General features: G+C 48.4%; 1 protein-coding gene across 1 annotated transcript in view; it reads left to right on the forward strand.

Moving 5' to 3' along the window:
* Positions 1-14,875, forward strand: part of ARG2 (arginase 2) — a 36,749-nt gene that overhangs the window by 13,136 nt on the left and 8,738 nt on the right. The window contains exon 3 of the mRNA XM_065403313.1: positions 14,223-14,400. Coding sequence (XP_065259385.1) covers positions 14,223-14,400 — 178 coding nt within the window. The remainder of the gene's footprint in view (positions 1-14,222; positions 14,401-14,875) is intronic.

Here is a 14,875-nt window from a genome sequence, read left to right on the forward strand (position 1 = left end):
GTGTGGTATCCCCATTCAATTCCCTGCATCACAAAAAAACACCCCAGTGGCAGTATCAGCAGAGAGGGCATGAAGACTGAATTTCCTTGTGATCTCTAGAGCTGCGGCTTCTGGTTCAGGAATGAGCCACGTTGGCAGGGCGGTGCTGCTGCCTTCACTGTACAGGTGTTGTGGTTAAATGGAGATCCTCTGTTTCCAGAACTACTGGGCCAGAAATAAAATTCCTCTAAATCTGTGCAGGGAAATTATCTGCTAGTGAATGTTCCCACTTGTGGAAGCTAAGTGAAGAGGTGAATTTCACTTAAAGGGAAGGCTGGGAGTGAACATCATCCAGTCTGTTAGGACTTTATCTTCCCCAAATATCCAGGAGTTTGCGCATGTGCACCAAGGAGAGCAGATCCCAAATAGTTTGATTAAATATGGTCCTGCATTAAGTACACTAATGTAGATGCTTGGACAGCTCTGAAATCAGGCTAACCCAGGTCAGTTTGTGCTGTCCCTTGGGAACTGAGGACAGGACTTGCTTGGCTGTCTGGATATTCCTTTGGAGTAGCTAGGACATGTTTGCTGGATTGCAGTATAGAACATAAGCATCTGTTTGAAGTTCAATTTTTTAAATTGTTTTGAAAATAGTCCTAGATATCAGATGGAAAGAATCACTAAGCCCCATCTGGGCCTCACTTCAGGAGCCAGTGCAGTGCTGATCCTATAATGTGGTGTTCTTTGTCCAATCCAGATTTAAATGTCTCAAGTGCTGGAGCATTCTCCACTCCCCTGGAGATTATTCCACAGCCAAATAGACTTTACTGTTTGGTAATATTTCCTCATATTCAATCTAAACTTTTGATTGCGCAGTTTCATGCCGTTACTTTTGGTCTTATCCCCCTTGGATTGCTCTAACACTTTTCTTCTGCTTGGTCACACTCTTAAATACTTCTAAGAATGTGGAAGATGAAGTATGAGGATCAGTTCCTTCATTGAAGTCAGTGGAATCACTTTGTATTTAAACAGGTGCTACAAAGATGAAAATCTGGCCTCATGGGGTTAGTAGTAGTCGTAGTGGTAAGGCAGTGCCTAGAAGCCCCAACTAAACCCGGGGGCCCATATGTGCTAGGCGCTGTACAAACATGCTTTATCTTGCACTTTAATGTTAGTTGCTTTTCCTGCTACATCCACCCCCAACTCTCCTCCCTTTGCTGTATAAATTACACTTGGTTTGCATACTCACTGAATACCAAATGAAAGCGACAAAACAGCATAACCTGCCTTCCATCCCTGTATACCACCATTTGTCACAAGTTTGCTTACCTACAATACAGATAGGACATTAGGTTTTTAAAAACTATTTGAACGTTTGTCTTTTTACTAGTCATGCCAGCATAAATGTGACACTCACACTAACATTCCCCTACCGCCCAAAACCACCAGCCAAAACCTGTAACAGAAACAACACCCGCCCATCCCAAAAAAGAGAAAAAGCAGAGTTTCTACCCTGAAACAAGATGAGAGCCAGATACTCCATGAAATCCATCACTAGAGTCTTGGCTATTGTGATGAATTGATTTTACATAGAAGGCTGTCAGATACTATAGTGATGTGTGGCAGCAGAAAATTGTAAAATAGATAGCTAAGGTAGACAGTCTAACCATGAAAACAGACTAAACAATTCCTCTTTTTGTTTTTAGATCACTTAAATTTCAGGTTCTTGGGCAATAACAAAGTGCTGCAAAGTGTGGGTTGTAAGTGCTACAGGGGAATTATTTAAAAAAATCATGAAAGTATTTCCATTTGATCTGAACTTATCTTTTAAAGCTTGAGCCTGATTTGAGTTGATAGTGTCCTTTTTTATCTATCATAAATCAGCCCTTAAATCATTTATGTTTCTCTGAGGTTTTTCCCATTTACAAACTGGGAACCTTTGTATAATAAAGAGGTTTATCGCTAGTCTTGGTAGGGAAGTGATGGCATCCAATGCGGCTGTTGCTTAGCCTAGTAGGCAGAGGGAGGAACCCTGTGGGCTGAGAGTCCCTTTGACAGCTTTGACAGACAGGCGTGTAGTTATGATCAGATATATCTGATTTGCACCAATAGAAGGAACAGAATTGTCAGGCAGTGATCTATTTAGTCTTTAACCTGCTATGTCTGGAAATTACTCCTTTTGAAACAGGTCTTTTCAACTACTGTTGGTTAGGTCACAAGTGTGATGAGTTTGCTGGTCGCTTCCCAGTTTTCCAATGAAACTTTCTTCACCTCATGAATTAGACACAGTTTGGCACAGCTGTCAGTCTCTATTCAGGAATGGCAGAAGATGCTGCAGTTCTGGACTGAGGTGTGTTGACAGTTGTTTGGAGATCCAGAACTGGTAGAGGTGCACTGCCTGATCTGCACAAGGAATTTGGCTCAATATCTGCCCACGCTCTATACCTGGCATCATTCTCTTCCTTTTTAAACATCACGTTCACATGCATTTAAATCCTTTATTGCCTTGTTTTGCCTCTTAGGCTGGTTTCAGTGAGATAAACTAGTCTCATCAGCATAGAGGAGACAGTTCAAGAAACATAGACGAGCACAGACAGAACTCCTAAAATGCTGATTGGTGTAGGAGGGCAGGGAGACCTTTCTGTACATAAGACAGTCCAACTTCACATATATTGTATATAATATTTTATGTGGCTGCTTTCTTAAAACTTAGTACAAAATATTAATTGAAATTAAGAAATAGAAAAAACAAAATATGCGCAGAAGGATTGTCTTATGGTGACAGCACAGAACTGGGAATAAAGAGATTTTGCTCTGTTTCTGGCTTTTTCACCGAATATATGTATGACCTTAAGAAGATCAGTTAGCTATTCCAACCCTCAGTTTCCCCCATCTGTATTGGGGGACGGAGGGGATACTATAGGTAATTAATAGGGGGGTTGTTAGGCTTTTAGTAATATAAATAATGAATAATATATTCACTAATAGTTGTTAGGTGCTTTGAGTTTTTTTTGGAGAAGATGCTGGAGAAGGGCTGAATTGTCGCAGTAGTTTTCTGTTCTTAATCTTCTGCAGTAGGTTCTCTCTAGCCTTACTGGGAGCTGCTGCAGTTAAAGCTATAGCATCCTTCATATAAAGTAACTCAAAAGTGTCTTTCCAGGAAGACTAGAGAGAGAATAACTCTATTTCCAGAGCTGGGTGCACATACTCCATGTACTCTGTCTGCATACTTGATTAACAGCCAAGTACCATTTGTTGGCCTTTTTGTTTGTTTTTATGGGTTTTATTTGTTTTAAAGAATGCTGCACTAGATGGACCACGCTGATCCAGTTTGGCAGTTTCTGTGTTCCAAACTTGGCTACAATTATGATGCTGCTGCATAAGACCTGAAACGAAACTGATTGGAAAATGACTATAATAAGTACAAGTGAAATCGACTTAAATTCTTGTTCATTTCACTTGTTGTTTCACTCTGCCATTCAACAGACACATAAATGAGAGGCTAGGAGCTGGCAGTAAGTGTTGGTTCATCATTCTAACTTCAGCTTCTGGGCAGCTGATCATAATATCTTAGTAGACTACTAAGATATTATGATCAGCAGATCAGCTGCCCAGGAGCTGAAGTTAGAATGATGAACCAACACTTACTGCCAGCTCCTAGCCTCTCATTTATGTGTCTGTTGAATGGCAGAGTGAAACAACAAGTGAAATGAACAATATATATAACTCTATATATTATATATAGAGATCTCAAGGTCACCAGTCAGTTCTCTAGCGTCCCAGCCTATTTTGTGTGTGTGTGTGTGTGTGTGTGTGCGCTTCTTGTTAGTTGTAGTAAGCACAGTCAGGAAAGTAACACATACTTTCCTCATGGATTGTATTTTCTAAATGGACAATCTACCTAATTCTCAATTACTGAGGGACAATCTCCACTCATTGATATATTTTGCTTTCCACAACCAAATCTCTGTACAACTTTTCAGGAGTGACGTACCTGAGTATTTGGATTCTAATATCTAAACTGTATTGTTAAATCTATTCACCAAAATGTGGGTTATTGCTGATTATGTACTCTATGTATCATGTGACTTTAAAAACAAACTTTGTATTTGTGGATAATCTAAGCACTATACCCAGATGTACAGGCACTCTTTCCCCAAACCTATGTATTATATAATTTTTTAACATTAGCTTTAATAAAATTTCTAATACAGCTTGCAAGATCCTTGGAGTAGGACCCTTGTCTTGCTTATCTAAAATCCCAGCCTCTGGTGCTTAAATAATATCTAGTAAGAAGAGTTTATCGTAAAGGTTCCAGGAGCAGGCGAGTGTTTGCTCCCGAGAGTGTTTTCATGTAGTCTTCTCAGATGCACATTCTCAGCCAAGACTGTTAAGTCATCCAGAGAAATTTGAGCCAGATTCTGCAACTACAGAAAGCATTTGATGTGTCAGAGATAGGCACGTTGCTGGAAAAAGTCAGGCTGCTAAACCATCCTTCAAGGGTTATTTACTGTCCTGCTTATTCTTGCTCCAAGCCCTAACTTTTTGCAGTTATTTTTGTACGAATATTTCCATAACAAAAACAGGAAATGGAGAGGGAAACCCTTCTTGAAGATGCTGTGTCTTTTTAAAAATATTTTTAGTTTTATTTCCAGGGGCTTGTAAACAGTTTTGAAGGTATTCATTTCAGTGAATTGCCTGTCTCTCCAGTTGGTATCCAGTTGACTTTGGTTCATTTACATAGTATGACCTTGTTTGTTAAAATGCTGTGAAAGTTGGTGTGGCGGTGTCATGGTTCTGATCCCTTTGGGGTGTGATGGAGTTATGTACTTACTCAGGTTCTAGTCCTCCAGATTGGGGCAGTCAGTAGCAAAGGGCTTAGGACAGAATTTCAGCCCTTCAGCTGAGTTCCTTTGGAGACTTACCCCTTCCAGGGCTCCAAGGGAACAAAGAAAAGAACACAGACTAGGAAAACAAAACAGCCAGTCCCAGGTGAGCTGCTGGCTTCTCTTCCTTTGGAAGGGGGGGGGGGGAAGGGCGCGGAGGGGGGATGGCCTTGGTTAAGTCACAGTCCAGCTCTGTCTCTACTGGTTAGCAACCGGAGCATGTAGTCCAGCCTGCCTTCACTTCAGAGAGCCTGGCCCATTCACAGGCAAGGGTGCAGGCTCTGTTGTGTGTCAGGCCTCTCCCTGGAAACTGGGGGACTAGCCATCTGTCCTCCTCCTGGAGCAACCTACTACTGAGCTGAGCTTCACCCCTTTTGAAGTCTCCCTCCACTCATGACATAACTTGAAGGTGCACCAGGGTGGGGCCACTTGGCCCCATTTTAATTCCTTAACCCATTCCTACCTGGGGTGGGGTTTGTATCCCACCATCCCAATAAGTCATATTTATTTTATATTGGTGAAATACCCTTTTAAAGATGCAGCCCCAAGATTTTTCTTTATAGTATTTGACAATGGGACTTCTACAATAGCCACTGAATATGGTCACGGTCACTAGGTGAGACATCCTAGCACAGTGAATTATGACTCAAGGCATTTAAGACTTTCTAAGTATGCTGACTTTGTTTGTGAAGAAAGCTTTGTCCTGCTAGGTCTGCAGATGTGGTGAGAAAGTCATAAACCCTGAATTTGCTAAACATGATTGGATCTTACCTCTGGCAGTGGCCAGTAACCAATCCGTCAGAGGAAGGAGATACTCTGCCCTGTAGTGCACCCAGCTAGTTGTAAAGTCCTACATACTGTGGAGAAGAGCAGAAATCCTTGTTTTATGCCCCTTATACAAGAGTTCTTCAGGTGCTTGCTCATGTCCATTCCATACTAGGTGTGTGTGCTCGCCGCATGCTCTGGTGCCGTAAGTTTTTTCCCTCAGTGGTATCCGTAGGGGACCGGCTCTGGCGTCCCTTGAAGCGGCGCACACATGCCGCGGTATAAGGGGCGACGCTGGCTCCCCCACCTTCAGTTCATTCTTGCTGCCAGTGACGGTGCCAGAACGTCTGCTGCTTCGGCTAGCTTTTTGTTTTGTTCAGTGTGTCTCTCAAACATTTTTTTCTTGTAAAATAGTTGTATTTAGTTAGTTCTAGTTAGTTGGTCCCAGACAGGACTCAGTCTAGGGACGGGGCATGCCCCGGTCCCCAGGCTTTAAGCCATGCGATCGTTGTAAGCAACCTATGCCCATCAGTGACCTGCATGCTAATTGTTTAAGGTGTCTAGGCAAAGGACACATAAGCGATAAGTGTCACATCTGTAAATCAGTCAAACCCTGAACAAAAAAGGAGAGAGACCTCCGTCTCAGGGAACTCCTGATGGAGTTGGCGCTGACCCTGGCACCAGAGCAAAGGTCCGACTTGGCCCCGAACACTGCAGTGCTGGTGCAGTGCCCCCTGACGGCACCACCTACAAGCTGGCACCGATCCCCTGCCCTGGCCAAGAAGCCCAAGAGGACCGCAAGGGGAAAATCTCCCACATCCCGTAAGGGAAAGGAGAGGGCTGGAGGAGAGCCAAGACCTGTGCTGGGTGGCTCAACACCTCTGTCAGGGAGTTGGGCCCTAGCTCAAGTTGAGCGGTCTAGCACCTCCCGTACTATGCTTGCCTCACTGGACAGTGACAAGGGCCTCTGTCACTGTAAGTCCCGTCGACACCCAAGGCCCTGACGCTACTGGTGTCACCCACACCAGCTCCAGCGGTACCCAAGTCCAAGGGTAAATCCCCCTTGGGACCATTCCGCGTGTCCCCATCTGAGCGGCACCGCTCCCCCTCGTGGGGAACGTCCCACCAGCACTCACGTGCACGGAGCCGTCATGCTTCGAAAGTAGGGAGGCAGGCTCAGAGAAGCCCTCTAAGGTCTCCAGACCCTGGGCACTGACAGCTGGATTTGAGGCACAGCTCGCCGGTAACTTGGAGCAAACCTGCAGAGGCATGCAACCCCTGGCATGAGCATCGAGACAGACCCCTCATGTCTCCAATGCCTCAGCATCGATCACGTGACCAATTGGTTGAACGGAGCCACCGGTCACCCGCCTGCCGGCACCTGTTGCCGAGATGCAAATCCCCACGATCGGGAAGATCCTCCCAACGACCAGCCCGCTCTGACTTCCGGTCCCAGTACCGGTTAAGCAGCGTGAGGTGTAGATAGCCAGTCTACCAATGCCGGTCTGCCGGATGCCGAAGATCCCTGAGGGCCCGCGTGAAGAACTCGTCTCGATCAGACAGGTCGACGTTGAGACACAGTGGCCAGCACCGCATGGAGGAGGGCAGCCGGTCATGGTCACTCCGCAGCAACCGCTCCGCTTATGACTCTGGCACTGAACAGAAGTCCTTGTCAGCGGGACAAACCCCGGCACCAGTGGTACCGTCCACATAATCGGCGCTGCAACTGACCCCGTGGCCCCCTGGCCAGTCGCCGGTGGCATGGTACCCTTGGAACCTGTGGGGGTTTACCCAGCCTGCACAGGCCGCCCAGTCAGTGGCGGGGGCCTCAGATAGGCCATCGGCTGCAGCATCCCGTCCTCCTCCAGAAGTGGAGGCCCTACAGGGAAAGACCCCCCCAAGCCCATGTGGACCTAGGGGAGCAGCCAGTTGGACTACCAGGGCATCTGGTAGATCCCTTGGCACTGGCTTCATCCTCATCGTCATCGGGCGAAGCTATTACGGGTCCCCCTCACCCAGTTCAACAAGATGATGCCAAGGCTCATCAGGAGCTTTTGAAGAGGGTCACCTCTAATCTGGGGCTCCAGGCAGAGGAACTTGAGGAGCTGTTGGACTCACTGTTTGACGTCCTTTGTTCCATGGCACCTGCCAGCGTGGCTTTATCCCTACATGAAGGGTTTTCGAAAATTATTAATGCCCTATGGCAAACCTCCTCCTCCCTGCCATCCATTTCAAAAAGGGCTGAGCCCAAATATTTTGTGCCAGCTAAAGGCAATGAGTATCTCTATACTCACCCAGCCCCAAACTCCCTCATAGTTGAGGCCATTGCCTCTTGTGACAATGCGGTTCTGGCGGAACCCAACTGAGAGTGCCAACTCAGGACAAATTGCTCAAACAGGGCAGTTACAGCCCAAGGCTGGGTTTTTTTTCCACCTCTAAGGCAAACCAAACCAGCCAGACTAAGAGGACTTCGGTCTCACCCCACTGGTTAACCGCAAGTCTCACAAGCAATCTCCTTAGACACTCCAGTTTCCCAGTATTCCCACCAGTGCCACTCGTTATGGGGACAAATGGTTATGAAAACCAAGACCCCAGTAAAAGAAAAAGGTTCTCCTGATCCCAAAGGACCAAGCCCCAGACCCAGGTCAATATGCAAATCAGATCTTACCCACAAATCACGCTGTTGCCAATCCTTTAGAATCTAAAATCTAAAGGTTTATTCATAAAAGGAAAAAGATAGAGATGAGAGTTAGAATTGGTTAAATGGAATCAATTACATACAGTAATGGCAAAGTTCTTGGTTCAGGCTTGCAGCAGTGATAGAATAAACTGCAGGTTCAAATCAAGTCTCTGGAATACATCCCCCCGCTGGGATGGGTCCTCAGTCCTTTGTTCAAAGCTTCAGCTTGTAGCAAAGTTCCTCCAGAGGTATGAAGCAGGATTGAAGACAAGATGGAGATGAGGCATCAGCCTTATATAGTCTTTTCCAGGTGTAAGAATACCTCTTTGTTCTTACTGTGGAAAATTACAGCAAAATGGAGTCTGGAGTCACATGGGCAAGTTCCTGCATACTTTGCTGAGTCTCAAGGCATATTTGCCTTCTCTCAATGGGTCCATTGTATAGCTGATGGTCCTTAATGGGCCATCAAGCAGGCTAGGCAGAGCTAACACCAGTTTGTCTGGGATGTCACCCAGCAGCATAGCATAAGTTTGAAATACAGACAGTATAGAGCCAATATTCATAACTTCAACTACAAAATTGATACACACATATAGACAGCCTAATCATAACCAGTAAACCATAACCTTGTCTTAGACACCCCATTTGACCCCCTTTATACAAGATTTGCGTGCCACTACAGAACCTTGGTTGCAACAATTATCTATATGGTCCCAGATTATATCAATAACGTCACACCTCTCCCTCTGGTTAACCTGGGTCTACGCCCAAGAATAAAGACTCGAAGAGACTGGATCTGTTTGGGCGAAAATGTATTAGGCTTTCAGTTGAGAGTAGCCAATCACCAAGCCCTCCTTGCCGCTGCGACTACAACATATGGCAGACGATGGCCAAATTTGAGGTCTTGCTGCCCGAAGGAGCAAGGAAGGAGTTCCGGGTGATCCTCAAAGAGGGCACGGCTGCGGCCAGAGCAGCACTCCAAGTAGCCTCAGATGCAGCAGACTCCATGGCTCGCACCGTGGCCTCGGCCATTTCCAAGCAGAGGGCATCCTGGCTGCTCCTCTCAGGTCTGTCAACTGAGGCTCAGCAGTCGATGCAGGACCTCCCCTTTGACGGCCAGGCCCTGTTTGCAGAGCAGACTTGACAGTAAGCTGCATGGACTGAGACTCCCGCACTACCCTGAAAACTCTAGGGCTGTACGTCCCCAGTCCAGCCTGGAAGCGGTTCAAACCGCAGCCATCTCAGGGTCAAGGGAGCCAAACCCGGCAGGAGCTGCCCCAAAAGAAGAGTAGGAGCTACAAGTGCCACCCAAGCCACACCCCTCCATTCTCTGCCCAACCGGGCTCAAGCAGGGAGGCAAGCGAGTGTTTTGAGGATGCGCTCAAGGGCGACGTAACAGACTATGCCCCGGATCCGTCTTTCCCGCTGTTTCCAACCACCTTTCTTTTATCCTCCCCACATGGACCACTATAACTTCGGACCGCTGGGTCCTCAATACTGTGGCGCAAGGTTATACCTTCCAGTTTCTTTCTACCCACCCAGTAGCGTAGCTAGCGCTTCCCCTGACCCCACATTCCCCAAAAGTGGCGCGCCGGCCGGCCGGCGGAACAGGGCCGCGGGCTGGCCGGCTCCTGGCGCTCCGGCCCTGAGAGCATTGCCGGGGGTCTCGGTGCCCCGGACAGCGCTCTGGATGGGGAAGCGGGGTGGCCCGGCGCATGCGCAGGGCCGCCAAAATGCCACCAAAGGACCGGTGCCTTTTTTCGCCGCCGCCTTTTTTCGCCGCCGCTCCTCCTCGGCTGCAACCCTGGCTACGCCACTGTACCCCCCCCCCTGTCCCTCTTCAGGGACCCCTATCACAAGAGTCTTCTCACACAGGAGGTATAAGGGTTGCTACAGATGGGGGCGGTGGAAAAGGTTCCTTGCAAGTACAGGAACAAGGGGTTCTATTCCCGGTACTTTTTAATGTTAAAGGCCAAGGGCGGTCTACAGCCATCCTGGACCTGCGAGACCTCAACAAATACTTAAAGAAGCTGAAGTTCCGCATGGTCTCCTTGGCCTCCATCATCCCCTCCCTGGATCTGGGAGACTTGTATGCCGCCCTTGATTTGAAGGACTCATATTTCCACATAGCGATCTTTCAAGATCAAAGACGCTTCCTATGTTTCACGGTGGGAGCCGACCACTATCCGTTTGCGGTCCTCCCATTTGGCCTCATGACGGCACTGAGGGTGTTCACCAAGTGCATGTTGGTACTAGCCGCTTACCTCAGATATCGAGATATCCAGATCTGCCTGTACCTAGCCGACTGGCTCGTCAACAGCTGCTCCAGGTCCCAAGATCAAAGGGATGTCGTGATGCTGATCCCTTAGCCTGCTGGTAAATGACAAAAGGTCGATGTTCGTTCTGGTGCAGAGGATAGAGTTCATCGGAGTGGTGCTTGACTCCACCTGTGCCAGAGTGTTTCTCCCGCAGGAGAGGTTCCAGAAGATGGTGGACCTCATCGTGGGAGTCTCCGCGTTCCCCCTGACCACGGCCAGGGTTTCCCTGCCTCTGCTGGGACACACGGCAGCATGTACATGTCTTCTGCCATGCCAGGCTCAGGATGCAGCCCTTACAGCAGTGGCTGGCGACGGTCTGTTCCCAGTCCAGAGATCACCTGGAAAAGGTCGTTACCATCCCACCGACAATACTTACTTTGCTACAATGGTGGACCAACCCCAGGGCAGTCCTGGAAGGAGTTCCATTCGACAGCCCTCATCACTCGATCGAGTTGATATCGGACACCTCGGCTGGGGAGCACATCTCCGTGGCCTCCAGACCCAGGGCATGTGGTCCCCGGAAGAGATTACGTTACCACTCTGAGCAACTTGAAGTTTATGTGTATGCTTGGCCTGCGGAGTCTTTCTACTGCACCTTGCAGACAAGGTGGTGAGTGTTGATGGACAATATGGCCTCGATGTTTTACATCAACAGGCAAGGGGGAGCATGCTCATCGGCCCTCTGCCAAGAGGCGCTCCAGTTGTGGGATTTCTGCGTAGACCACGCGATCCAACTGCAGGCCTGTCACCTCCCCAGTGTCAGGAACATGCTGGCAGATCGCCTCATCAGATCATTTTCCTCTCACCACAAGTGGTCGCTCCATCCAGAGGTAGCCCCAACCCTCTTCCAGAGGTCGGGAACTCCCCAAGTGGACCTGTTTGCCACCAGACAGAACAAGAAATGTCTTCGCTTCTGTTCCCTACAAGGCCTGGGCAAAGACTCCCTCTCCAATGCCTTACTCCTGTCATGGTAGAGTGCTCTGATGTACACATTCCCGCCGATCCCACTCAGCAGCAGAGTTCTGTCAAAGGTCAAGAGAGACAAGGCCCAAGTCGTCATGGTTGCCCCGGCATGACCGCGCCAATATTGGTTCGGCATGCTGATTGACCTAGCGGTGGCTGCTCCCTGGCCCCTTCCCAACCGACTGGATTTGCTCTCGTGGGATCATGGGCGTCTCCTACACCCCAACCTCGCCTCCCTCCACATCATGGCGTGGATTCTACGTGGCTGAATTTGGAGGAGCAGGCCTGCTCTAATGAGATCCAGCAAATCCTCTTGGAAAGCAGGAAGCCTTCCACTAGAGCAACCTACCTGGCCAAATGGACGAGGTTCTCCCACTGGGCGTCTCAGCGTAGCATCTCTCCAACGTGCTCCCCTTTACAATCTATCTTAGATTACCCGCTGCATCTTAAGAACCAGGGACTGGTCCTCTCTTCCATCAAAGTGCTCCTTGCAGCTATCTTCGCTTTTCACCTGCCGATCCAAGGTCAGACAGAGTTTTCCCGTGACATGTTCGTCTGATTCCTGAGAGGCCTTGAGAGACTCTTCCCACCGGCCCGGGTTCTTGTCCCACAGTGGGACCTTAACTTGGTTCTTTCTAGGCTCATGGGCCTGCCCTTTGAGCCTATGGGCTCCTGCTCCCTCTCCCACCTGTCATGGAAGGTTGCATTCCTCGTGGTGATAACATCCATGAGACGAGTGTCGGAGCTTAAAGCTCTGACATCAGAGCTGCCGTATACGGTGTTCTTCAAGGACAAAGTTCAACTGCAACCCCATCTGGCCTTTCTGCCGAAGATGGTGTCTTCCTTCCATGTTAACTAGGACATCTTCCTCCCGGTGTTTTGCCACAAGCCACTGGGGAGGAAAGGAGGCTGCATGCCCTGGTCATCAGAGGTGCCTCTGGTGTTTTACCTGGAGCATACCAAGCCCTTCCGCAGATCGACCCAGCTCTTCATTGCGACAGTGGAGAGGATGAAGGGCCTTCCAGTGTCATCGCAGAGGATTTTCAACTGTATCACCTCCTGCATTCAGACCTGTTACAAGCTGGCACAGGTCCCATCGCTGCCAGTCATGAGGGCCCACTCGACCAGAGCTCAGGCGTCCATGGCGGCCTTGGCGCACGTTCCCATCCAGGACACGTGCAGAGCCATGATGTGGTCTTCAGTTCACACGTTCACGGCGCACTACGCCATCACTAAGCAAGCCAGACACTGGGTTTGGCAGAGCTGTATTGCAATCTACACGTCCATGAACGCCTACCTGCCTCTGTTGGCACTGCTTGGGAGTCACGTAATATAGAATGGACATGAGCAAGCACCTGAAGAAGAAAAGACAGTTACCTTTTCCATACCTGGTGTTGTTAGAGATGTGTTGCTCATGTCCCTTCCACAACCCGCCCTCCTTACTCACTGTCGGAGTTTCCAGCAAGAAGGAACTGAGGGTGGGGGGAGCAAGGAACTGAGGGTGGGGGGAGCTGGCAGCGCCCCTTATATCACGCTGTGTGTGTGTGTGTGTGTGTGTGTGTGTGTGTGTGTGCCACTCCAGGGGGCGCCAGAGGCGGTCCCCTACGGATACTGCTGAGGGAAAAACTTCTGGCGCTTGAGTTCCATATGTCTGTCCAGTGTGTAGGATTAATAGGAGTCCTGAATGTTTTTCTTTGGTCTTATAGCACCATTACATGTGGTGGTGTCCTGAGCAATGTCAAAACATGGCATGAAGGCACAAAATCATTCTGCCTGGACATAAATGAACATCCTGTAAGAGAGAACAAAAAAGGTGGCACTTGTGTCTCTGAGGCTTTTTACTCTTCACCCTGCGCTCATTTTTCAGCAGCCCTCTACTTCATTGCACTGTTTAACAGGTAGGGAACTGCCCTTCTGTATCTGCTCTCCCTGTGCCACTGTAGCTCACTTAAACATACCTGCCCATCTTCAGCCAAGGTCCTTGTCTTGTTACACTGTGGAAATTCCGACAGATCTGGAGACATTTGTAAAGAACATCATCAAAGTTTTGAGCCTGTGGCAGATCAAAGGAACGTGGAAAATTTCAATAATTCAGAGGTCCATCAGCCCAAGACACTTGATACTTATTGACTGGCTGTGTTGCCTTAGTATGTCTAGTATGTAAATGGACCCTAAAATGGTAATGCTGTTAATCGTTAGTGGGTAGGTGTGCACACATCAGGGGAGTCTTTCAGGAAGCCGTCTCTAATTTCTTGTTTACTCTGCAACCCTCACCATCTGCTGAATATGTATCTGAGAATCCCATAGCTCCGTTGCAGTGTTCTGCTCTGCCCAGTGGGATGGGAGCCCTGTGGCGGTTTCTCTGTGTAACACACTTAACTCTAGCCAGAGCTGGCTGGAAATTTCAGAGCTCTCTTTCTAATGGCTGAATCAGTGCTGTTGATGTAGTAAGTTGGGGGGGTGCCTGGTAGGGCAGTCTCCTAATAGTCACTGGTGAGCTACAGGTGCTCCCCAGCCTAAGCCCTGCTTCTTTTGGCATAACCCAGCCATTGTGAGTGTATTTAGAATGCCTTTTGGGGTACTTGAATCCACACTTAACCTTTTGCTTTTTGCTGCTGTGTGTGTTACCAGGTTGCCAAGTGTACGACTTTGGAGATCTGAGTTTCACTCAAGTGCCCAATGACGAGCTGTACAACAACCTGGTCAAATACCCACGCTCTGTGGGATTAGCCAGCCAGGTGCTGGCTGACGCTGTGAGCGGAGCAGTGGCTGCTGGACATAGCTGTGTAACTATGGGAGGTGACCATAGGTGAGTCAAGCCGGATGAAAGTGGTGGATTCCATTGAATGCCACAGATTGACCATAAGCTGTGTGAGGTGGAGTAGCTCCTTTTGTTGGTGTAAATCAAAACTGAGATGAAAGGACGAGGGGTCTGGGGCCATGGAAGCTCTGCAAGGCATAGATTGGGAGAGTGTCAAAGTTGCTTGCGTGATGATAATGCTGTGAGTGTCTGCTTCTCCCAGGCCCTGCAGTGTTGAAGGCCCCTTCCTCCTTTCCTGGCAGTACCATGTGGGGACATAACATTTGTTTTGTCTTTAATTCTGTGACTCCATGAACCAGCAGAATAAAAAAGTGATCTTAGAAAGTAACAGACAGCGGCCACTTGTTTCCAAATTCTTCTGGAAGCTGCAAGTATTAAAAACTAATGAAGCTGCCCTTTTTTGAGGGAATTCATACGGTTAGTTTCACCTGTGTTGACTTTTGTGGACCTATTTTTAGGGAGC

Source organism: Emys orbicularis, chromosome 4 (genome assembly GCF_028017835.1).
Source record: "Emys orbicularis isolate rEmyOrb1 chromosome 4, rEmyOrb1.hap1, whole genome shotgun sequence".
Classification (NCBI taxonomy): Eukaryota; Metazoa; Chordata; order Testudines; family Emydidae; genus Emys; species Emys orbicularis.